Source organism: Thunnus maccoyii, chromosome 10 (genome assembly GCF_910596095.1).
Source record: "Thunnus maccoyii chromosome 10, fThuMac1.1, whole genome shotgun sequence".
In the NCBI taxonomy this organism is placed as follows: Eukaryota; Metazoa; Chordata; class Actinopteri; order Scombriformes; family Scombridae; genus Thunnus; species Thunnus maccoyii.
In genome coordinates, this window is record NC_056542.1 from 2,374,597 (window position 1) to 2,400,050 (window position 25,454).

At 40.1% G+C, this 25,454-nt stretch overlaps 1 protein-coding gene across 1 annotated transcript in view; it reads left to right on the plus strand.

The window, feature by feature from the left end:
• LOC121905116 (atrial natriuretic peptide receptor 1-like) overlaps nucleotides 1-25,454 on the plus strand; it is a 120,510-nt gene that overhangs the window by 59,166 nt on the left and 35,890 nt on the right. The window contains exon 5 of the mRNA XM_042423115.1: nucleotides 4,417-4,552. Within this exon, the coding sequence (XP_042279049.1) occupies nucleotides 4,417-4,552 (136 nt within the window). The remainder of the gene's footprint in view (nucleotides 1-4,416; nucleotides 4,553-25,454) is intronic.

Below are 25,454 nucleotides of genomic sequence, written 5' to 3' on the forward strand. Positions count from 1 at the left end.
CAAATAAATTCTGGTATTTCCTAAAGGACATCAGGTCTGTGAGGTCATGGTTGGAGGGACACAGTGCTGTTGGTGTGTGTGTGTGTGTGTGTGTGTGTGTGTGTGTGTAATGTAATGAAACACATTACTGACAGTTTAGCCATCAAATCTTAAAGCTGAACACAGGAACCAGAAGCCAGATGTTGAAATGACGTACAGGCACAAAAAGCATCCGCTGTATTTCTAAAACCAGATGTTGAGGATGTTGTTGTGCCTCAGAGCTGCGAGCACATGGTTTTATAAAGAGATCCGAGGGTGTTATAAGGTAGAGATGAAAGATAATCTCGTAATAAAACACAGTTTATCAAGGTTGTTAAATCAGCTTCACTGATTGTGTTATTTCTCTATTCAAAGACACATTTATCAACTTAAAGAGTTAAATTTACAGCAGCTGGAAGTCTTGTTTGCATCTTGTATCTTTATTTCCACATGTGAAAATCAAACAAAGACACAAATAATACAAAATAAAATGCTAGGAGAAGAAAGAAAGCCCAGATGGGTTTATTGATGAACTCTTTCTAAACGATTATACAGGAAACAAACTCACACTGTTAAAAACAGGATTATAAAACTGAGATTAAAGACTTTCTGAATATTTGAATAAATAAATTTGATGGAGCTAAGCTAGCTGTTTCCCCCTGCTTGCAGTCTTTGTGCTAAGCTAAAGGCTAAACTTGATATCCAGACTCGACTGAGTGACTACAATCTGCTAGTAGCTGCTAAATATGGATTAGCAGGCACTTTCCTTAATGCTGTAATACATCTAAACATATTACAGGACTCCAGTTTGTCCCTTATCAGGCATTGTGTGTGTATGTGTGTGTGTGTGTGTGTGTGTGTGTGTGTGTGTGTGTGTGTGTGTGTGTGTGTGTGTGTGTTTGTTAAGCAGGCAGGTTGTCTGGCAGTTTTGTGAAGCCAGTTAATCAGCAGCAGACAGACAGCTGAGGGAAGCTAATGTGGTTAACAGTACAACACTACACACACACACACACACACACACGAACACATACACACACACACACACTTACACACACACACACACACACACACACACACACACACACACACACACACACACACACTCACACATGCAATATAATAAGATAACACTTCAGTGGTCCCTGTGGAGAAACAGGATACATCAAAAGAAACAAACAGATGGCAGCAAACACGACAGGACCAACAATTACATCATAATTCATCTGTTTGTTTTAAGTCTTGTGATTTACTGAAATACTAAATCAGATCCAAACCAACACTGGATTGATCTACTAACAAGTATTGCTATTGATACATCTTATTCATCTGTCAGAGCAATGAACCATGTGACGTAGCGCTGAGCGACACATGCAAATCGGGCGGTGCTTCGTTTGTTTTCAAGAAGGAAAAAATGGCGGCCTGGTCACAAACTTTCTCATATTACAGCTAAACAGAACATTAAAATATCTGTCTGAAAACATCTGAGGCAGGAAATAGGCAATGCAGTAACAGAATCTTGATTCATAGTTGATCAGCACTGCTTAGTTTGACAGTTTCATTTTATTTTGGTGAGATGCGATCAAGCCTCCATGAACAGCGCTGAGCTTTGAAGCCAATTTGACACAGTGGCCAAACTGTGTAATTACAACGTCACTTTTTTTGAGCGTCACAACCCCAAAATGACTCTTTTCACTATGAGAATTTGATCACAGTTCAAAAGTTTAGAAGAGCCACATGATTGAATCATTTTATCCCTATTCAAGTTAGCCGGAGGGCTAAACCCATAGACTGTATAAAAATATGGACTTAGTTACCGTGACGTCACCCGTTGGTTTCTGAAGAGCGGTTTTGAAGCTCAAAGTGAGCCGCTCTGGCCGTCGCCATCTTGGCAGTGCGTGACGCTGCCTAACTCCCAGCCAAACAAAAATGGGCAAAGAGGCGGGCCGAATGGCTGAAACAATCCACCTAGCGGCTGGCGGACCTGTCACTCAAAGCAGCCATGTCCTTCATTATGCATAACTTTACGGCTTAAAAAAATTTAAACGGGTGAGTTATAAAAAAATTCACCCCCCGTACAGTTGTCATGAAAGAGGAAATTAGCTAAAGAGACCAAAACCGTTTTTTGTACCAGGCTGTAAACATGTTTATTTCTGCTGTAAAGTTGGCCATTTTAACATGGGGGTCTATGGGGACTGACTCGCTTTTGGAGCCTCAAGTGGCCATTCAAGGAACTGCAGTTTTTGGCACTTCCGCATTGGCTTCATGTTACAGCCCCAGAGGTTGCCGCTTGGCTAAACCAGAAGTTAGCCGGGGGGAAGTCTCTACTGAGCATGCTCCATGGACACATTGGGCCCATAGAGTGTGTGCAGTTTTCATCCGGATCATCTCTTTACAGCAGGAAGTAGCTTTGATGGCTTCATGCACCACTGAACAACTGTCATAAGAATAAACGTGGCCCCGCCTCCGACGCTGTATCCAGTTCTCTTTATACATCCATGGTCACGCTGGACGGACCTCTGCAGACTGTCAGTCACAGGTCCTGCACTAACCAATCGGCTGCTCTGATGGAGTTTTACAACGTCGACCAATGACAGCACAGTGTCCCTACCAAGTGGCAACCTCTGGGGCTGTAAAATGAAGCTCCAAAAGTGAGTCAATCCCCATAGACGCCCATGTTAAAATGCCCAACTTTACAGCAGAAATAAACATGTTTACAGCCTGGTACAAAAAATGGTTTTGGTCCGCCTCTTTGCCCATTTTTGATTGGCTGGGAGTTAGGCAGCGTCACGCACTGCCAAGATGGCGACGGCCGGAGCGGCTTGCTTTGAGCTTCAAAACCGCTCTGGAGAAACCAACGGGGGACGTCACGGTAACTACGTCCATATTTTTATACAGTTTATGGTCCCCATGTGGCCCCACGCATGTAGATAAACGGCTGTGATTGGCCCGTTACAGGCCAGACGTATCTGCCAGAGCAAATAAAACAGGAGCTCAGCAGATTCGTCTGGTTTCCAGGTTTTGTCTCAACATTATTGTGAAGTAAATTGAATATATTTGGGTTTTAGACAGTTCTTTGGACAAAACAAGACTTTTTTCACAGTTTTCTGATGTTTTATAGACCAAGAATTTAATCGATGAATTGAGAAAAAAATCAGCAAGTTAATGGATAATGTAAATAATCGTTAGCTGCAGCCTTAAAAAACACATCTGTGAGCCAGACTGTAGTTTATTTTGACTCAGTCTCACACACGCCATCCTGCTGCCAGAAATACTTACTAGAGCACCAAATGTGGATTCATCCGCCGCTGAAAATAGTCCCCAACAAATGCATTATTTCCTCCTGTTTGTTAGATAAAAACTACAGTGATCAGCTGTTTCTGGAAATGACTGAGACTTTTAACTCAGTAAACTATATACTGTATTTGTTGAGCTGTTTTTCAGATGGAAACAAGGGACTCGAGTGTGGAAGTCAGAAAGTATTGAGACACATTGTTGGTTTTGGTCTTTTCATGGGATTTGTTGACAATGGAAAAAGATCTTTAAACTATAGATTATCTTTGACTGGACTAGCAGGTGGAATCAGAGAAGTTTTTTTCTCGATAATTTATGTTTTATGTTTGGAAAACCTTTGGAAATATTTTCCTTTTCAGATCGTCTTTGTATTTTTCTGTGTTTTTTTGGTGTTTTTCCACCTGCGGCTCGTCTCAGCTGGCTCTCTGCAGCCTCATTAAACCTAATCAGACAGGAGGGATGACATAACCAGCGAGAGTTCTGTAATTTCCAGCCTTTTATTTTTTTAACCATTAACCAGGACTCAATGATGTTTTCTCACAGCTTCAGGCTAGCAAATGTTGATTTTTAAGCCCCATTTTATTGTAATTTAATGTCCATTATTCTTTAGGAGAACAGTTGCATCAATCTTCCACTGTGGCTCAGAATACCTTCAATTCAGTTTCCTTAAAATCCAAATTAAATCACATTTAATCATCTGTCTTTGCAGTCAAAAATAATGTCAACATGTTCAGATATTAGAGTGTTTGTCTGTCCACATACCTTTGGCCATTTATTTCATTTGAACAGGACTTGCTGGGATCATTTTATCCATTAAGTTCCTGCTGTTGACTCTGCAGCAGTTTGATGAGCTTAAACACCCCGAGTATCAGAGAGCATTATGGGTAATCATGCATTGATTTTACTCTACTGTCAGCGCTGGAGAGACGGCCATTACACTTTGTTTTGAGTGGACTGTTTTTGTCCTTCCAGTACGACTGAGTGACATTAATACCAGCTGTTAATGGTCCCTGTTTCAAATGTAATTAAACTGTAATTAGTGTCTGTTTGACAGACCTGCTCCTCTCAGCAATAATAGCTTTAACTACCTCTGATTTTGTCTTCCAGATGAACATTATCGCTGGAGGTTTCTACGACGGTCTGATGCTCTACACTCACGCTCTGAACGAGACCATGTCGACGTCCGACGGTCGTCCTCCGGGGAAAGTCGTCACCAGGAGGATGTGGAATCGAACCTTCCACGGTCAGTGCAACATTTAAAGCCGATTTAAACTCACACTGCACGTTTTCATCTTCCTTTCTGCACAACCAGAACATAATAATAAAAACAGGGCCGCTGCTGACCATTTGGAGGCCCTCAGTATAACTGGTCATGGGGGCCTTGAGTCGAGTCTGAGTCGAGTCCCAAGATGGGCTCCAGTGCTCCAATCTGGCCAAAGGTCAAAGAGCTGACATACAAATAAAAAAAGTCTACATTAAACAAAAATGACACAGCTGTGATTTCATATTAATATTAATGGGGCATGACCAAAATCTCATATCACGATATAGGTCATTTCATATCCAGATAACGATACATATCACGATATAACACGTTTTCTGTAAATTCAATGAATAAATACATTTCTTAGGTACGAGCTCCTCGTTGGACTCCTCCATGTTTGTTTATGTCGTCTTGCCTTCGTCCTTTGCCTTACATCCGACTGTACGGAAGAACGCAAACGTCGTCAAATGACAAAAGATATTGCCGTAAAGAGTCTGATTTGCGACACCACGATATAAACGATATAACATAAAATGAAATGATATACTTTTTTCTATCGTCAAACGATATATATCGTCATATCGTACAGCCCTAATGGGGCATTTTTTATATATTAGGTAAAAACATCTAATTTGCCTGAATTGAGTGATAAGGTACATACAATGAAAAAACCAACGGTGGGCCTGTCCATAACTAATTTATATATTTTTTTCAATTTGTGTTAAAATGTAATAATGTGATAATTATCATTTTATCAACCGCCCCCGCCTGGTACTTGAGGCCCCACGTGCTCTGCGTGCTCTGCGTATGCGGAGCGGCGGCACTGGATAATAAGCACGGAGCCCCGGGTCAGAATGTTTAGCGACAATCCCAATAAAGTTTATTCAAACAAGACACCTGCGTCCTCAACAATGTTGACAGAAAGAGAGAAAGGCAGCGTTACTTTGTGTAATTTTATGAACAGATAGAAGAAAATCTCAGATCCGTCTGTAAGTTCAGTTTTATATCACAGCGTCTCCTTCAGACTACAGTTTAACTACAGCATAAAATATATTCCAATAATCTTAAAACAAACTTGCCATAATTTAAAACTGATCTTTTAACAGCAGTCATGTTGGGAAATTGTACCATGGATCCGCCTGACTGCAGGCAGCCGACCAGGAGCGTTGTTAGGAAACTGTCCAGAGTTCAGACTTTTAGCTACTTAATAAATTGTCCAGGCAGCTCTGATTGGAGCTCAGGATTCATCTTGAGCTTTATTACAAACTATTTCACTGCATAAACCTGGAATCAGTGTGTGAAACTGACCAGCTGACCTGTCAGATGTGTAGAGGAAACACAGAACATTCATTTTTGTTAGATCCTGACTGATCCGGTCGGCGTGTCGGGGGAATTTAATCAAGAAGTTACTGTTGCTTTGCCTCCAGCGTAAATGTTCACAGCAGCCTCTTTAATCTAAAGACACAGTTATTGTTTCAGCTGCTGTGTGACGATGCAGGTTTCTAATAAACTCAAAGGACATTAATTAGTAGGATATTAATCTAACATGTTACAGACCTCTATGAGTCACACTAATAGCTGTTTTTTGACCAACATTTAATAGACTAGATGTGACAAACTATAAAAGAGGCAAAACTCAAGTTGACTTTGTGCATCTCTGATAATCAAAGCCACACAAACTGTGGCTTTTCTGCTTTCTACATGTCTCATCATGTGCAGCGTTATATTACACCACATCCATCTGAATATATCATGATTAGGGATGCACGATATTGGATTTTTTGCCGATATCCGATATTGCTGATATTTCTATCTCATTGTGGCCGATATATGTACATATTTTTTCCAGCTGGCTGAGGAGACTGTTATGCATGCAAGCATAGATTGTACTAAATATGATCAAGAAAGACAATATATGAAGGAATTTAGGAAGACTGGAGTTCAGCATTAAAACTTTAATGAACCTGCTGAGTGGGAGGAGCAGTAGAGTTTTCTTTGAGTAGGATTTAATCTCTGGTCCACACTCCGGAGCAGAAGGTGGCGGTAATGCACCTAATACGCTGGTTGCCAACTGCCGTCATAAACCAAAGAGAAGAAGAAGAAGTTTTTTCTATTTTTCAAACAGAGTGGTACATCCTGTCAGCCAAGGGATATCCTATCTGTGCAGCCGAACACCGCAGCACCTCGACGGTCCCGGTATTTCCTCCGCAGGCTCTACTGAGGAAGCACCGGGACCGTCAGGGTGAAACAGTCCGTGGAGGGAAGCGCAGTCAGGCGGCGGAGGAGAAGGCGACATATCGGCCTCTCATAATCTGCAGAATCTGCCAATGCCGATATTTCATTTTAGAGCTTTTATCGACCGATACCGATGACGTGCCGATAATATCGTACATCCCTAATCATGACCAAAGATATTTGGGGCAAAGATCAAAATCTTCAGGGCTGAAGAAACTTTCTGACCAGCCAGATCATCGATTGATCAGGTTATTAATTAGGCATCATGACCTCAAACTTCACATTAAACAACAGCTGATCTGGCAGAAACTCATCTCGATTCTAAAATGATCGAGAACGCCTGATTTATGTTGTTTTTCCGTTTGTAACAATTGATTAACGTCGACTCTGGAAACTCTGTAAACACCTCAATCAGTGACGTCGCTTCACTTCTGCTGTCAGCTGTTAGATTCCTGCTGTGACGTTGTTGGTTTGGGTTTGAAAGTCCAGCAGCACAGTTTCACTTAACAATCAATTGATTAGTTGATAGAAAAAAAACAACTGTTTTGATAATCGTTTAATCATTCAAGTAATATTTTCTAGAAAAATGCCAAACATTCACTGGTATTTTCTGCTTTTTTCTCTGTTATATAACATTGTAGAAACTATATGTTTGATGTGAAATATATTAACATAATTTCCACTTTCCTTAAAACATTTAGACTAATCAATAACTTCTACAGTTTATAAGACATTCTAATCATAACCTGAATTATTAAATAATGAATGTACAATTATAATATCAATAAATACAGATGCAAATGAATAAAATGAGTAATAATAGTTTTGGACTGTTGCTCAGACATCTGCAGACGTCTCTTTGGGCTTTTGGAAGCTGTGATGGGAATTTTCACTATTTTCTGACATTTTAAAGAGCAAACAATCGATCGATCGATTGAGAAAATAATCATCTTTAGTTTAATTCGCTACAGCTGAGTGATACTCAGCTCTTCCACCTGAACACGCTCATCTGTCAGTGACTCAGTGAGAGGTGTAATTTACTTTCATTCACACTCAGAGTTAAATTAATACTGAAGGTTTAACGTGAAATCTGAAAAAACCCTGAAGAGCTTCACTTCAAAATGAATCCTCGCCTTTTGAGATTTGTGACACCCACTCATGTGAAATGATGTTGACCCCTGAGGTCAAACTCATTACAACATGCCGTTGAGGTTATTATCTGTGAGGGTGAGGTGATGCTGTCTGTCTGTCCTGCTCAGAGACGAATATTTAACACCAAATTAATAGTAAATAAAGGTTGAACTCATCCATTTAAAGTCATGGAAAGCAACAGCTTGACGTCTCCTTTTCCTCTGTGTGTCTCCTTGTTATTAATTCATTTAATCAATTCAACAGTCTCACCAAAAAGAAAATAAAAAGAACATGATGACTGAATGTTTTGCATACATGGTGTCCACTACAGTCGACAGATATTTGGAAGCCATCTTGAACCATTTAAGTTGGAGTACGATGTCCCAACTACCAGGTGTTGAACCCCCAAAGGTTCGTCTACAATTCCATCTGAATATCAATTTTTGACTCTCTGTGATTCTGTGATATTGAGTCATAAATTCAAAATGGCGGCGGGTGGAGGAAATGCATCAAGTATCTCAGGAATATCTGTTAAATACTTTTATTCTCAGAGGAAAAAAACAGGTAAAAAGTAGGGCTGTGGTCTGCTGGTCGATTAGTTGGTCGATATGCTCTCGTCCGACTAAATTCTCATTGGTCGAATAATCTCCGTGTTATTTTCATAAGGAGAAAAGTGCTACATCAACAGCTTTCCAGGATTAATCCATTATTTCCTGCGGCGGGAGGGACAGACTAACAAATTACCTGTGAAAACAACGGGGGTGTATTCAAAACACCCCCCCCACACACATTTCAAAATTCAATATATTAAAAAAAAAAATTACTGACATGATTTTTCACTTGTTTACGAGTAAAAAATAAACAATAAAAAAAAAAGTTTTACTCTGTGATTTAATAATTCATGCATGAAAGGGTTAATTTATCGTGATGGAAATATGTTTCTGTTAGTTTCATGTATTGATGTGAGGAAGGTTACAGTCTCCTCATCATCATCGCTCCACACAGATCTGATGTTTTCAGCTCTTCAGTGACGTTTAAGTCACATGATTCATCGTTTATTCACTCAGTCTGTTACACCTCAGACAACAGGAAACTCTTTATTTGTGTTTTTTGTGTCCAAACAGCTAATTAGACCTTTTTGCTGAGAGTTGAGCAATAACATTTCTTTTTGTTCTCTCTTAGAAATAATATATATGTATTTTATAATATACCTGATAACAATTGATTAACCTGCACTACAGTTCATCTGTTATGTTTTATACTCAACATAACTGACTCAACTAAACACACTAATTAATTTTTTTGTCCTTTCATTTATTCCACATTTTTTTTTATAATCCTCAACTTTCTCACTTCTTTTAAATAACATTATCTCATATAACATTACTCTTATTAACAGACTTTTTTAAAAAAAAAGTGTTATCTGAGTAGTTTTCACAGTTCTTTAGATGTAGTTTTTTTTAGTTCTTATGGCTCCTTATTAACTGAAACTGTAAAAGGCTTCTCATTTAACTGACTGCTGAGATCTCTGATAAATATGGACCCTGAACTTCAGAGCTGACTCTGTTGGTGCTTGACTTGTGTTGGTCTCATTGTGCTGTGTTTCCCGCTTTAGAAAGCTTATCTTAAAGCTCATATCTTTAAAGCTGCACCCTCGGCTAATGCCAGTTTTCTTCGCAACCTTCCAAGAATGTACAGTATGTTCTGCTCTGATATCAGCGTGGCAGGAAATAAAAACTCATTTGTCAGCTGTCTAAAGGTTTGGAGCCGCGAGTGATTCACAGGGTTGGGAGGGTTACTTTAAAAATGTACTCTGATATAATTACCTGTTTAAAAATGTAGTCCTAACGTAACCTAATCCAAGTATCACAATATTAAAGTAACTGATTACTTTCCATTACTTTTGGATTTCCTCAATAGCAAATATGCAAATAAAGACAAGAAAAGAAATATCAATAAGATGACAAAATTTCCTTCAACTCAACAATTCAAAAACAGAAGTCATACTGTTCAGTCCCCCTAATCTAAATAACCCCATCAGTCTTGGTCCCCTATCCACCCACATGAAGCCCACTGCCAAAAATCTCGGAGTACTGTTTGATTCAGGTCTAAGTTTCAAACCACACATAAACAAAGTTGTCCAGTCCTGCTTCCTCCAAATCAGAACCATCTCCAGAATTAAGCCGATGCTCCACCGTTCCCACCTTAAAAAAATCATCTACGCTTTCATTTTCTCTAGACTAGATTACTGCAACTCCCTCCTCTCCGGTATAACACAAAAATCCCTGTTCCGCCTCCAACCAGTCCAGAACGCAGCAGCTCGGCTTCTTACTGGTTTTAACAGACAACATCGCATCACCCCGATTCTGGCTTCTCTCTGTTGGCTCCCTGTTTGTTTTAGAATTGATTTTAAGATTTTACTGATCACTTTTAAAGCACGTCTCGGTCTGAAGCTCCAAGCTAGATAACAGATATGCTGACCCAGTACGAGCCAGCCCGCAGCCTTAGATCCTCAGCTGGGGCCCTTCTGGCTGTTCCAAAGTCGAGGCTTAAATCTAAAGGTGACGGTGCTTTTTCCATCAGGACCACTCGACTTTGGAAGAACCTGCCTGAGGAGATAAGGCTCGCAGAGTCACTGACTACTGTTAAATCACTTCTTAAAACCCATTTCTACAGACTTGCTTTTATGTAATGTTGTCTTTAGGTCCTCTTTCTTTTAAACTTTTTTAAACTTTTCATCTTCCTTTTAAACTTTTTATCATCTCTTTATTGTCCTTCTTTGCCCTCGGCCACCATCTTTTTAAGGTCAGATCTGTCTTTGCTTTGCATTGTACTGCATTTGCTTTGTCAGTCAAAGCACTTTATAAACTTTGTTTTTAAAAGGTGCTATATAAATAAAGTTATTATTTAAATTTTTAAAGATTTTGAGCATCAAAAATGTGTCCTCTGCTAAGTGTATTTTTAAGTAAATTCAGGCAGTAACCTATAAAACCTACAGTGAAAGTGCACAACACATGATGTGTATTATAGAGAACATTCTCAGGGAAACAACGCTTGGCCCACTGGCTGTGTGAAGCTATCAGACAGGGGTACTGTATGTCGTAGCGGGGAAAGAACCCTCCGCCTGGTATTCGTGCCCACTCTATGAGAGTTTTGTCCTCCTGCACAGCTCTTCTCAGAGGGATGGCAGTGGCAGACATTTCAATCAGGACAGACTCAGTTTCTTTATGAAGTAAATGATATTTATTGAACAAGCATGATAGAATGAAGGTGGAAAAGTCTTTGGCGATTAGACCCCATCGTGATGTCACTGGATATGAAAGGGGGAGGTGAATGCGAGAGTAGTATAGGATAACACCCCCCCCGATGGAGTCTAGACACTGGTGGTGGTGATGAAGAGACGTAGATCTTGGAGGTGTGGTAGTGGCTTCTGGTGAACTCGGGCCTGGTGCTGAAGTAACGGAGTGGAGAAGGTGAGATGGTGATCTGGGATGAGGAGGAGAGAGCTTCCAGGGTGCGGCCGTGGAGGTGGATGGGGCGGAGGGGGGTCGCGATGATCGCTCTGGAATGACAGCTGGCAGCGACAGAGAGGGAAACGGATTTTAAAGTTTGACAGCTGATGCGAAAGCGGCAGGATTGGGGAGGAGAGAGAGGAGAGGGAAATGAATGAATGGTTAAAGATAGTCTTCCTGCCTGAATTTACGCTAAGCTTCATATGTGCAGCAGCATCATAACTCATTCAATATTGAATGTGACACACCGCCAGCTCTCAGAATGTTAAGCACACATTGTCATCTCAGTGGAGAACTGTTATGTGCGCTACAAGCTGTCATATACTCCAGCTCTTTTAACTTATTTGGGACTGCCAGTATGTAACGACCGTCCCTGTCTACTCTCCCAACATAAGTTTACTGTGTGTGCAGGTGTGCCCACCATGTGGTATCATCCTCTACTCACCATCGTGGATCAGTGAGTTATTTTGCCCTCTCGTTCCCTCTCTGCTAACGTTTGAGACTTTTACAGCGCGTGGTAGTAGGAGGCGAGTCTGGATGTGAAGATGATGCTCCTTTGAGGCCCTTCGTCTGCTGAGACAACAGCGGATATCTGAGCTTTCTCTCTTCATCCCTCCTGCAGGTCTATCAGTGAGGACAGAGCTACGGCTGAACCTGTTGTCCCAACGTCCTTGCATCCAACTTCAGGCTCAATAGTTGTAGTAGTCGTGATGCGGCGGGTCTTAGGGCGCACTCCAACTCGTCAACAGAGGATATTTGCCTGGCTGAGTCTCCAACTCCACTTTTGTGCAGTCATATCTTTGGGATATAACATCTGACTCTGTGTCTTTTTCAGAATCAGGTTTATTGCCAAGTAGGTTTGCACATACAAGGAATTTACATTGATGTTGTGGTGCATAACAATCACACAAGTACCTATTCAAAGTAAGAGAATAAATTCAAGTCAAGTAATCATAAATAATATGAAACAGAAATTTTCTATATGTAAAAATATATGTAAAAATATGTAAAATATATTCTAAACTGAAAATAGCTGGTAGAGTTTAAAATGAAGCAAAGGAAATGTATTGTTCATACAGTATATTGACTAGGAATATGCAAAAGATCATAGTGCAAATGTGCAAATAATAATAAACATAGAATTGCGTTAATGTAATGCCATGTTCGATGAAATGTTGGGTTTGCATTAGCGGTAACTTAAAACAGATCTTATACGGCAGCAGAGAGGAAGGCTGTTATCAATGACAGGTTAAAAAAAGATAAAAGATAAATTTACCTGCTGTACCATGAAGGTTTGAATCCTGCACGAGAATGTCGCCTTATTGAAAAGTACTGTGTAAGGTGAACACACAGTAAATAGACTGAATGGCTATTGCAGATGTTGACCATAACAAAAATTGGGTTTTTGAAATAACAGTTGCCCCCAGACTCAGTTAAAATAAAAAGGACCCTGAAGTTCATCAAGGTCGTCTTTCTTTAGCAGCACAACTGCTTCCTGCTTCCTGCTGTAACTGAGTCACTGAATCCTCGCTGAAAAACAATGATCATATTTTACCATCTTTTCATTATGTGTTTCTCTTGAGCTTTACCTTACATCATTGCAGATTGGTCTGCAGAGGTCTGTGTCTTGTTACAGTAAAAGACTTCTGCAGAGATGAGATTCATACATCATCTTTAGCCCCAAAAGTATCAGTTTATCTTATTGTCCTGCCCTCTGACCTCCACCAAAACCCTACTGCTGTCAGAGGAAATACTGTCGTCTTAGAGAAGAAAGGAAAGCTGGGTTCAAGCATCATCCATCACTGTTTGATTCATAAAACACAAACCAGATGACATCGGCAAAAAAATATTCTTAAGAGCATTTTAAAAAGCCACCATATTACTCTACAGCTCTGCTCTAATCTCTGAAAATAAATGATTTACTTGTTTTACCTTGATTTCCCCAATGTTTGTCCTGTTTTAAAAGCAATAGATAAGGTCAGAAGAAAGTAGAGGAGGAGGAGGACTGATACAGTATCAAGCAACATGTTTTGTTAAAACATAGCTCTCTCCTTGAATATTCTTACCTTCTCCTCCATCATCTCATAGGTTTCTCTCTCTGTTGTTGCCGTGACCTTTGATCAATAAAATGTTCACCGCTGAAGAAGTTTTTTCTGTAAAAGTTTTCTTAAGTAAATGATTAAAATGCAGAAATGTGAAACACAAACAAACCGAGAATGAATCTAATTCAAGCTGTTGGTTTAAACGGAACAGAACAAAAACACAGATATTTTAATGTCTAAAAAAAAAAACCAAAAACAAACATTAGCAGAACATCCTCTGCCTGTCAGAGTCAGAATGAGATGTGAATGTTTCACAGAAGAAATTATAATATATGTGTTTTTCGACTAACTCTGTGGCTTCGTCTGGCTTTGATTCTGTTTACTCATTCAAAGTTCTTTGGACAGTTTTGCTGAAAATGAGCTGACTGAAGGACTTCAGGCCGGCGTCAGTCCTTCTGTCTGTTCCCTTATCCATCATTACTCAAAGAGTCTTGCTGTCATGGATCAGATTTTGCTGAAACTTCAGGGAATGATGAATTTTAATGCATCATTCAAGTATTTTGTTCATTTCTGTTCTGTCAATTTCTTTGCTGACCAGATTTACTGGAACTTTACATTTATTTTGCAGACGCTTTTATCCACAGCGACTTAAAAGTGACGCAAGACAATCAAACATTAGAGGACACAATTGACATGAAATGGTTGGGTCCTGCCCCCAAACCAGGCGTGAACGGTACTTTGCTGGCGGTGAATTGTGAGTGAGGAGTTCCGGTGGAGCATCATGTCTCAGCAGAAAGAAAAGAAAGGGCGACAGTACGTCACCCACTTTTTCCCCAAAGAAAGTGAGTGTAGTCTGTGAGTGGTGGAAATGAACCTGTTAGCTTAGTCCATAGTGAAAGAGGCTACTTTTGCTCTCCTAAGATTAGTTACTTAACATCTTCACAGAAAACTTTTACCAAACTATTCATACTGAATCGGTTGTCCTGCTCTGCCTGGTGCCAGGCCCAACCGATGCAGCTTCAGGCTCAGCAGCCTTGTCTCCCCATCTCCCCATTAATGAACCAGCCCTGCTCCCAACTGAAGAAGGGGAGAGCAGCACTGTGTTGAGTGACATGTCAGTGGGAATTTCATCATTTATTATTATGACAAAAAGAAAAATGATTAAATCCTTTTCAATGATAAGAACTGATAGTTGAAAAATCTGCTGCTAATTTTATTCTTTTGTTTGTTATTTGTTGTTATTGTTTGTCCATTCAAGAATTTTACCATTAAAATTACATTTAGACTTTAAGTTGGCCTTTAGCACATTTCTTATATATATTGTATATATTGTACAGTAAGTATTGGACGACAAGAGAGTTGCAAGCCTGCAAAGGTTAAGCTATTCAAAGCTTTTAATGGGTCGATTGGGTTCTGGAGGTGTTGTTACATCATCCGCAGGGTTAGCGTGGCCTGTGGTGGTCGGGTGGTGGGGCCCCATGTGATATCTTTTCACTGGGCCCAGAATCCCTGGCGGCGCCCCTGGCTGTAACAAAAGAAGGTGCCGTAAATATGAATGCAGAGTTGTGGTGGTAACATTTTGAGCGGGCTGCTTCACATCACCAAGACTGGAAAAGACATCAGTTTGGTTGGTTCTTTTGGTTTCTGGGGGACGAGCAGATGTTTCCCTTCAGCTTCTCCTCAGGATCCTGGAGAGGAAACAAAGAGGGAAAGAAAATGCCAGCGTCTCATTTCTGCTGGCAGCAGAAACCAGAGATCAGCAGCAGCTCCGTTCAGCTCTCAGCCTCTGGCTTCCCTGGAAGCACATTTCCGTTTGCTGCAGGAGGAGATGTCACAGGAATTGTTTCCACTTTATCCTGATGACGTGTTACGTTCAAGAGTCTATTAATAAGATCCAGGTGGGAGGCATGTGGCTCTGTTTGAGAACAGGAAACTCCTCCTTCAGCTGCTCTCAAATCACTCTAACACTGTGTTCATTTTTAATTGAACTGCTGATGCTGTCACATATGTGTTTGTTGATTTTGTGATGGCTGATGTAATGTCTCAGCAAATCAGAGCTGAGAATTAGATGTACTGCAGTGATTCGTTTTTGCACTATGACATAAAATTCAGTTGAAAATCAGTTTAAACTAATCAGCTCCTTTTAGAAAATCTTAGTATTTTTCAATGAAAACTGATGAAAACAGTAAAGGATAACATTTATAATGCAGCAATTTCAATATATTCAATATAAGAAGAAAACAGGGGTCAATTATTTGTGGTTTTGCATTTTAAGCACATTAACCATAGTTTTCATACAGTTTCTGTAGCTTAAGTGACTGAAAAATGTCTTACAGTCAACATTTAGTCATCTATCCTTTTTTTTCTTTTCAAAATTACATCATGTAAAATGGTAAATAAATGGCTGCATTTATGTAGCACTTTACATCCAGAGTGCTTTACAATGTTTCTGCTGCTCACTCACCCATTCACACACACACTCAACCATCAGTGGCGGCAGGCTACCACACACGGTGCTGACGCAACCATCGGGAGTAATTTGGGGTTCAGTATCTTGCCCAAGGACACTTCGATATGCAGAGGAATCCGGGATCGAACTGCTTTACCTCCTGAGTCATAGCCGCTCATTATGTGGTGTGCTTGAATGCACCACCATTACTGCAAATATATTCAAAATACTTCACACCACAATCACCTGGGATTTTATTCACTGAATAGCAGCTTTGTTGGACTCTGTATAAGAAATAACATTAAAAAACTGTTTAAACTCTGTAAAAAAAATCAGGTTGTTCAAAGTTTAAGACAGTTAACTGGAAATCACTTTAAATGCAGTTCAGTGTCTCTTAGATTCTACACACCCTTTCGTATTTTGAAAATTCATTAATTTTGGTTCTCTGCGTCTGTTTGACCAGTAGAAAGCTCCTAACTTGTGGCTACATGTGTGGCTCTGTGTTCCTCTGAAAATGACAAATAAATACGGAAATGATGGTAATGTAAATAGTTGGTGGTAGTTTATTCAAAAGACATATTTGTACCATCGACTCCTGTATCATAAGTGTCTGAAAACCTTTTGTAGAACAGTTTTTACTCTGATGGAGGAGGTTCAATAACTCCTGTATGGTGCAACACAGATAATAAGCTACAATTGCCTCTGCCATTTTGGCCTCTCTGGCTCCTCAAAGGTCAGTACTGTTAGACGGCTTGTTGTTGATGCAAATTCTAGAGTACTTGAACATGTACTTTTTTGTCTCAAGCCATCGATTAGTGGAACATTTATCTTCCAATTCGAGTAATCAAATTCTGTATTGTGTACATTATGAATAATCCCAAGCAATTACAAAGTTAATCACATTGAAGTCAATTCATTCATCTATGCACTGCAATTTCCAATTGTTTCCAAATGAAACCTGTAAAAACACTTTTTCATTTGAAAACAAATATGACCTAGTAGACTCTACAAAAATGGCTTAAAGTCTCAGCTAATTCATCATTTAACCCTCTCAGGCTTAAAGTGCTCAGTTTAGAAATATAGAAAGCCTCCCTCTTACTGAGCAATCTCTCCAAATCCACCCCTCTTTGACAAACATACCTTCTCAACTCCCATATATTTAAGGGAGGAGAATGGATGCAGAAGCAGTCTCAGGCACCACCCTGATGATAGTGAGATAGCTGAATTCATGTGGTGAATAAAGAATGGTGTACTGGAGAAGAATTGTGTGGCGTGTTTTAATGTTGATGGACCTTGCTGTGAAATATTTATTTTGATGGACCTCGCTGTGTGCATGTTTTTAAAACAGTAGATTGCAGAAAGAAAGGAAAGGAAATTTTGACCCAGCGTCTATCACACCATGTTTGTGTTTATTCACCCCAAACAGCCAATTTACCAACTGTACATTAACTGTGAGCTAGCTAGCAACAGATGCATAACCATTTCTGTTAGAGTGTGCTTTGTGTTTGTGTTCAGTTCAACTTTTGACTGAACTCAGAACTCACCAGTTTCTTTCTGTTATTTCCCTCCAGTCTTTCTTCTTTTTTTCTCTTATTTCTGTAGAGCAGATTCATAAAGCTCTGGGATTTGCATGAATTTTTTTGTTCAAATTGAAATATTTTCAACTCAGTGTCCTTGTTCCGCTCCAGATAAATTTGCATCTAATTGCATCTAATTATGCCTAATTGCAAGTTCTGGCAAACTGTCAGGTGACTCAGGAAGGGGAAGCAGGGCTTAGCCCAGGCTGTTTTTAGTAGGGGTGGAGAACTGCTGACCTTGACTGGGGACATTGTTGGGCAGTGGAAGGAACACTTTGAGGACCTCCTAAACCTGACCAACATGCCCTCTATGGAGGAGCAGAATTGGACGACTCAGAGGAAGCCTGACTCATATTCCTGGCAGAGGTCTCTGAAGTAGTCAAAAAGCTCCTTAGTGGCAAGGCGCCGGGTGTTGATGAATTTGCCCTGAGATGCTGAAGGCTCTGGTCATTGTTTGGCTGTCATGGCTGGCACACCTCATCAGTGTCGCATGAATATTGGGGACAGTGCCTATGGACTGTCAGACAGGGGTAGTGGTTCCCATTTTCAAAAAAGGGGACCGGAGGGTGTGCACCAACTATCAGGGTATCACTCTACTCAGCCTCCTAGGGGAGGCTTATGCCAGGGTGCTGTAAAGAGGCTCTGGTTGATTGGTGAACCTTGGATTTAGGAGAAACAATGCAGATTTTGTCTTGGCTGTGGAATAGTAGACCAGCTCTTCATCCTTGCAAAGCTACTTGAGGGGTCATGAGAGTTCACACATCCAGTCTACATGTGCTTGGTGGGCATGGAGAAGGCTTACTAATGTGTCCCTTGGGGCACCTTGTCGCTAGTGCTGTGGGACTATGGGGTATCGGGACCATTGCTGCAAGGCGTTTGATCATTATATAACCTCATTGAGAGCTGTGTCTGCATTCTCAGCAATAAGCCAGACTTGTTCTTAGTGGGTGTTGGGCTCCACCAGCGTTGTCCCTTGTCATTGATTCTGTTTGTGATTCTCATGGACAGAATCTCAAGATGCAGCCTTGGGGAGGAGAAAGTCCAATTTGGGGACCTCAGGATTGCTTCTCGGTTTTTGCAGATGATGTGGTTCTGTTGGCTTCAACACACGGTGGCCTCCAGCAGGCACTGGGACGGTTTGCAGCCGAATGTGAAGCAGCCGGGATGAGAGCCAGCACCCCAAAATCTGAGGCTATGGGATTCTGTTGGAAAAAGGTGGACTGCTCCCTCTGGGTTGGGAGTGAGTTGCTGCCCCAAGTGGAGGAGTTCAAGTATCTCAGGGTCTTGTCCAGTGAGGGTAAGGTGGAACGTGAAGCTGACAGGTGGATTGGTGCAGTATCAGCAGTAATGCAGGTGTTGTACTGGACTGTTGTGGTGAAGAAAGAGCTGTGTCAGATGGCAAAGCTCTCAATTTATTAGACGGTCTACATCCCAACCCTCACCTATGGTCACAAGCTTTGGGTAGTGACTAAAAAGAATTTGATTGTGGATACAAGCAACTGAAATGAGTTTCCTCCAGAGAGTGTCTGGGCTCAGCCTTAAAAACAGAGTGAGGAGCTGGGACATCCAGGGGGAGCAGAGTAGAGCTGCTGCTCTTTCACATTGAAAAGAGTTAGCTGAGGTGGTTTGGGCACCTGGTTAGGATGCCTCCTGGATGCCTCCCTCTCGAGGTGTTCCAGGCATGTTCTACTGGTAGGAGACCCTGGGGCAGACCCAGAACATGCTGGAGGGACTACATATCTCTTCTGGCCTGGGAACATGTTGGGATCCCCAAGGGGGAACTGGAGGATGTTGCTGGGGTAAAGGATGTCTTGGTTTCTTTAATCAGTTTGATGCCACTGCGGCCTGGTCCCAGATAAGCAGCGGAAAATGGATTTGTGAGTCCATGAACATGCACAGATTCACAGGAAATGATGCAACAAAATCTGATGCAAGTGTGCTGGTTACATAATATATCTTCTTTATTAAAACGTGGAACATCTGTAAACAGTTCTTCATTTATTTATTTATTTATTTAATCTTTATTTGTCTAGGGACAAGTATATAGCATGAACTTGTGCCTCATACCACAACATTTAAAGTATAGCCTAAGCTACTTTGCGATGCCCGTCCCTAGATGAGCCTGTAAAATACATAAAACTCAACAATAAAATATATATGGAACTGTACAACAATACATATATATACATTAAAGCACAAAACACAAAACTCAACAAGAAGTACATACAAAGCAGCACAAAACACAACATTTTTGTTGTGTTCTGTTGTATTCCTGAAAGAGTAGCTGCTGGATGTGGTTGCTGTTTGATACATGTGTAATTTCAATCTTGACTCTGCAGTAAGGTTCAAGTCTCTGTTGAAAGTGCTGAATTATGGAGCACTGAAAGTGAATTAAAACCAGTAGTTTCCCAGAAATCAATCCACAAATGTATTCTTTGGAAAAGGTCAGCAGTTCTACCATGCAAAATCTGCTTGATATTTAGTTAATGAAATAAAAAGAGAGCACAAAAAGTTTCCTTTTATGTAATTTTTTCCTCCAAAAAGTCTTAAATGTGAAGTTTTCTGTTCTGTTTAAAGGTTTTGTACTCAGTGAGTGTATAGATGAGGCCTGATAGCAGTTGTTATTGTGGGTATTAGGGGAGGTTTCTGTGCGTCAGAGGTGAGTTCTGCCTGCGGATCCAGTTGATGAATGACACGAAACTCCACCAACTTCCTCTGTTGTAATTTCTCCAAAACACACAAACCACACTGAGCCGGGCTGACGGACCATAGAGGCTCAAACACACACACACAAACACACACAAACACACACACACACAAACACACACACATATGTCTCTCTCCTCAGTCGCCCTCGTCGTCAGGTCAGACTTGTTTGACACACTCATCATCTTAGGCCAATGACAAGCTGTCCTCACCTGACCCGTCCAATGAAAAGAACTGCAGCTTTGATTGATCTTCCTGAGGGTTTTGTCTGTTCAGGTGCTGTTTGCTTGGCTGAGTTGGAGAATATATGTGGTGTTTTATTTAAGGGTCACAGGATCACAGTGAGAAGGAGTAGACTGGTGACTGATAATGAAAGGTTGGAAAGTGAGAAATAAAGGAGAGTTTCAGCGCAATGTTATTTCTGACATATTTCATCCCGTAAGTGTTAAATCACTTTTTGTCCTGTGATCGATCAATCAGTCTGTCTGTAAATATAACTAACCCTATCTTTCTGTGTATCATTAGCCAGGTTTCCATACAAATGAAGCACAAATTTTAACCCAATTTCCAGAAAATCTGCCAAAGAAAATTCAAATTAAGGCACGTTTCATGTGCAGATAAACAGCAGATGGCGGTAATTCTCCAGTCGGTGCCATTAAACCATTACAGAAGAAGAGTACACGAGATGATGCCATTAAAAGAGCTTCACACAGATCTGATGTTTTCAGCTCTTCAGTGACGTTTAAGTCACATGATTCATATACGTCACTAATTCTTTTTACATTCAAACTTTTCCACTTCAGTCGAGGGTTTTAAAAAAAAATTCTTTCTTTAACACACAAATTGAAAATGTGAATACATACAGTATATGTAGAAATAATTTACACAAGAAAACAAAATAGATAATCAATCAAATCTTAATTAAGGCCAATTCCAATAAGATAATGTTGAGTTCAACATAAATAAGAGACCGTATTGTGTATTTGAAATTTCTGTAATTAACAAACAATTTAATCTACTATAATGTTTTTTACTCTTTAAGAAAAATAAGAAAATATATAAAATGCAAGTGATAATCAAGGATATTATTATGTGCTGTACACACATAATAAGCCTTAAAAAATAAAAACATACAAGATCAAACACACAGGAAGGACGGAATAAAACTAAATGAAAACATAAACATCCGTTCATAAGTTTAAATAAAGACTAGTTTTAATGGAGTATATTTGCATTGTGCCTCCTTCAGTCCTCACACTGTGAAAACACTGGAGGTGACTGCGGGTCACATGTGTGTACGGAGCTTTATTTGTCCTGCTCTTCATTCCTGTCTGTCCCTCTTCAAACCCGCCTCTCCACCTCTTTGTTTTTCCACCCATCTACCCTCCATTAGTGTCTTCTCTGTCATCACTTTCTGTGACCTGAAGGTAAAGAGACGGCCGTCGCCTCCAACTGTCGAGTGCTGGAGGCCGACGCTTAGTTTGTTTAAAAATGTTCATATTGTCTGTCGGTGTGGTCCATGACAAGGTATCTCAAAAATAATTTCTATTAAATTTGTTGAGGGTAATCATGATCTGCGGAAGATAAAAAACTAACAAATGACCACCTGACCTTTCCTCCTTTCCTCTAGTGCCACAATCAGGCCACATTTATACAGAAAAAATACAGAAATCCTCAAGAATCTGCAGAGCCAAACCAACAATGAACTGATCTACTAACAAGTATTGTGTGTGTATCAAAGCCTGATATATCTTATTCCTCCATTGTTGTTCAGAAACCATTAAAAACACGTCAGTGAGCCACACCGCTGCACTGGGTGACATGTTCCTTCATTATGAAGAGTTTGGCCACCTTGGTGTTTTTAGAAACAGCTCCAAAGACTAATAACTGCATGTTTTCAGTCTCCAGAGAGTAGTTCTGTGTAAGACAGACGCCACTGAGCATGTGCAGAAATGCATTTACAGCTTCACTAGCTTGTTGTGCTACACATCACAACCTCTGGACTTTCTACTACATTATAAATTTCTCAAAGAACTTCAGCAAATTCACCAAAGTCCACTTAGATTTTAATCACTTTTCCTGTAGCTCCACTCTAAACTTTATAAGTTTATGTACAGTACTGTGCAAATGTTTTTGGCACTAGATATTGAGATTCTCATCCATAATGCAACACCATCAGGGAGGCGTCTGATTATCCCAAATTTATTCTGCAGCATGACAATGAGCCAAAACATCCAGCCAGAGTCACAAAGAACTATCTTCAGCTACAAGAAGAACAAGGAGTCCTGCAGCAGATGGTTTGACCCCCACAGAGCTCACACCAATTACCGATCTAATTTAGGTTTCTGCTGTTTACTTAACTTTTTATGAAGCTAATTGATACATACAACTTTTGCACAGTACTGTATATTCACTACTGGTGAGACTCTACAGCTAAATCATCAATATGTTCTATGTGAATGATCTTATATTTAAATGGGATTTTTAAAAAAAAATCATCCTCAACTGCTCTTAATTTATATATACTCTAAAGTGCTTTACAGTGCACACAGAAGAAAACAAAAGAAAGGAGACAAAACACAACAGAAGAAGAGGAAAAGAGAATAAAAAACAATATATAGATGTGTTCACATTTACCTGGTGACACCATCTGTAGATTAAATGTTTTCAGTCATGCCCACCAGCTCCTGTAAAGCATTTAGTATAGTATTTGTGGAATATGTAAATAATTACGTACATATTTACTGTATTTGGCCTCAGAATAATTATTCCACATTAAAATGTCTAAAAACAACTAGACCTATGTTATATATGTTGTTGAGTTTTGTACTTACATTATCCCAAATGTTTCCAACAATGTTCAAACCCAGAGAAATCTGTAATTTAATCAAAGTAACGGACCGTTTCATTTGGTCGCCTGTCAATGGCGTCATACCTCCTCTACCAAAGAGTAAACACGCACCAGATGCATACGGCGGCGCTGTGTTTGTCCGCTACAATGGCGTCTACCAAAGAGTAACTTACACACATACAAGATAATACATCGGCATTGTGGTTGTTCCACACAAACTGTTATAAATGGACTTTTATTCAGTTTTAAGACACATTTTCATGATAAATTTAGGTGGTTTTTAACTATATCTTTTAGCCGGAAGAAGGATTTTAGTCATTGGACGTCTGGATCTTAAGTTATCAGAGAAATAAACTGGGCAAACGTTAGCAGCAGCTCGGCTAACAGCCCCTCCAGGAAGTCCGGTGGTCACCAAACATCTTCGGAGAAATATTGATTTTTTAGGTGAAACAGCTTTAATTAGTATTTTAACGATTTTAATCTGCGTGTACGTTTGTTTCTGGAGAGGAGGAGACCTCTGCGGATAATTTGGCTCCTGGGAGAAACCGACCGAACATCTGGATCTAAAGTTATAAGAGAAATAAAGCGAACAAGTGTTAGCAGCAGCTCGGCTAACAGCCCGTACTGGACGTCCGGTGGTCGCCGTACATCGTCGGAGAAACACTGATTTTTTAGGTGAAACAGCTTTATTCAGTGTTTTTACCTGTAATCTCCGGGTCTGTTTGTTCTGGAGAGGAGGAGACCTCTGCAGGTAAAAACATCCTGAATGATTAACACTGGAGTAATCCTATCCCGGTGAAGCTGGTTATTTAACAACAAAGACAACAACTCCCATGATCCCTTGCTACTTCACACCGTCATCACACTCCGTCTTTTGTTATTGTTTTGATTGAGACCCCTAGCGGCTGAAATTACATATTGTGCGTTTAAAGGTGTTTACATTACAGTGTAAATAGTAATAATTATTATTTGGAGCTATATTTGTATTTTTATTTGCATTTTAATTGTGCAACATTTTCCAAACTGTCAGATAACTGTCTAACTCTAATTATCAGCCCAGGTCAGAGCCCTCATTAGGCTGCCTTTCTCACAGGTATTACAGAGATGTGGTGGTGCTGCGGTGATACAGACGCTGTTTAAAGGCCACAAAGTGATGGATGTCCAGAGAGGAGAAAGCAGAGACAGGCAGAGATAGTAGACAGGCAGAGGAGCAGAGGGCAGCAGGGTGGACAAGAAATAAGAGCCCTCCCCCAGTCAGGACGAGATGGGAGGCTCTGGTTTCACACGATTAGATTTCCAGGCTATTTTGGGGGTCTCCTGCACCGCCTCACTGGGGCTTTTCACAATGAGACGGGGAGGAGAGGAGAGATCAGGTCTCTTTCAATAACAAGGGGAGATGGATGAGAGGAGGCAGAAAAGGGTGTTGGCGTGATTGAGTGACAGAAATGAGACGGATGGAGAGCAGAAGATGGAAAAACATGACAAGAAATGACAGTGGAGATGGAAAATGAATGACAGTAATTGAAATGCTGGCAGAGTTGATCTGGTTTCAGATAAGATTCAAAATTCAGCTTTAACTGTTCACACTGAAGGTAGATAACAAAGTAAAAGACACATCTGAGTGAAAATTTAGTGTAACTTTGACCAAACAGGCTAAATGAGTAAATTTACTCATTCTGATAATTCAATTTCCATCCAATTAAGAGTTTAAACAATTGTTTTATTAAACAAGGACAGTGCACATAATAAACACAATAAACACTGTATGTGCCAAACTAAAAGGCTATTTTTCAACCAAATAAGGCCTGAGCAGATGATATATGGAGCCCCTAAAGTCCCAAAAGCAGACAAGATATGGATTTTGTTCATACTTGTTTTTCTACAAAAAAAATCATCTTTCAGGATTTCTGGAGCCTCGTATAAATACCATAAATGTTTAAATAAAAGCTGATATTAAAATAACATTTAAACAGATAAAGGCTGGTGGCTAACACTTCCTGCATGTATTTCACATTAAAAGCCCACTAGGAAAGGATAGAATTTTGTCCTTTGAGCTACTGGAGGACTTTTAATGTGAGTATGTTTGCAGTAAATGTTGAGTTTCATTGACGATAGTTTAACAGCAATTGAAAGAAGGAAAAGTTGCAAAGACGTTGATGTTTAAATTAGAACTAAACAACTGAGCTGCAAGATGACAGAATGATGGTCAAAGGTCCAAAACTTGAGGTGAACATATGTAGAAATGCTGCCTGCCAGTCAAAGGTCAGGGCTTCAACCTGTTTTAACGCTTTGTTTGTAAAGTTACCTCTACTATCATTCGCACATGCCCACAAACAGCCATCCGTTCCATAGCCTTTGTTGCTAAGGTGGTTGCTAAG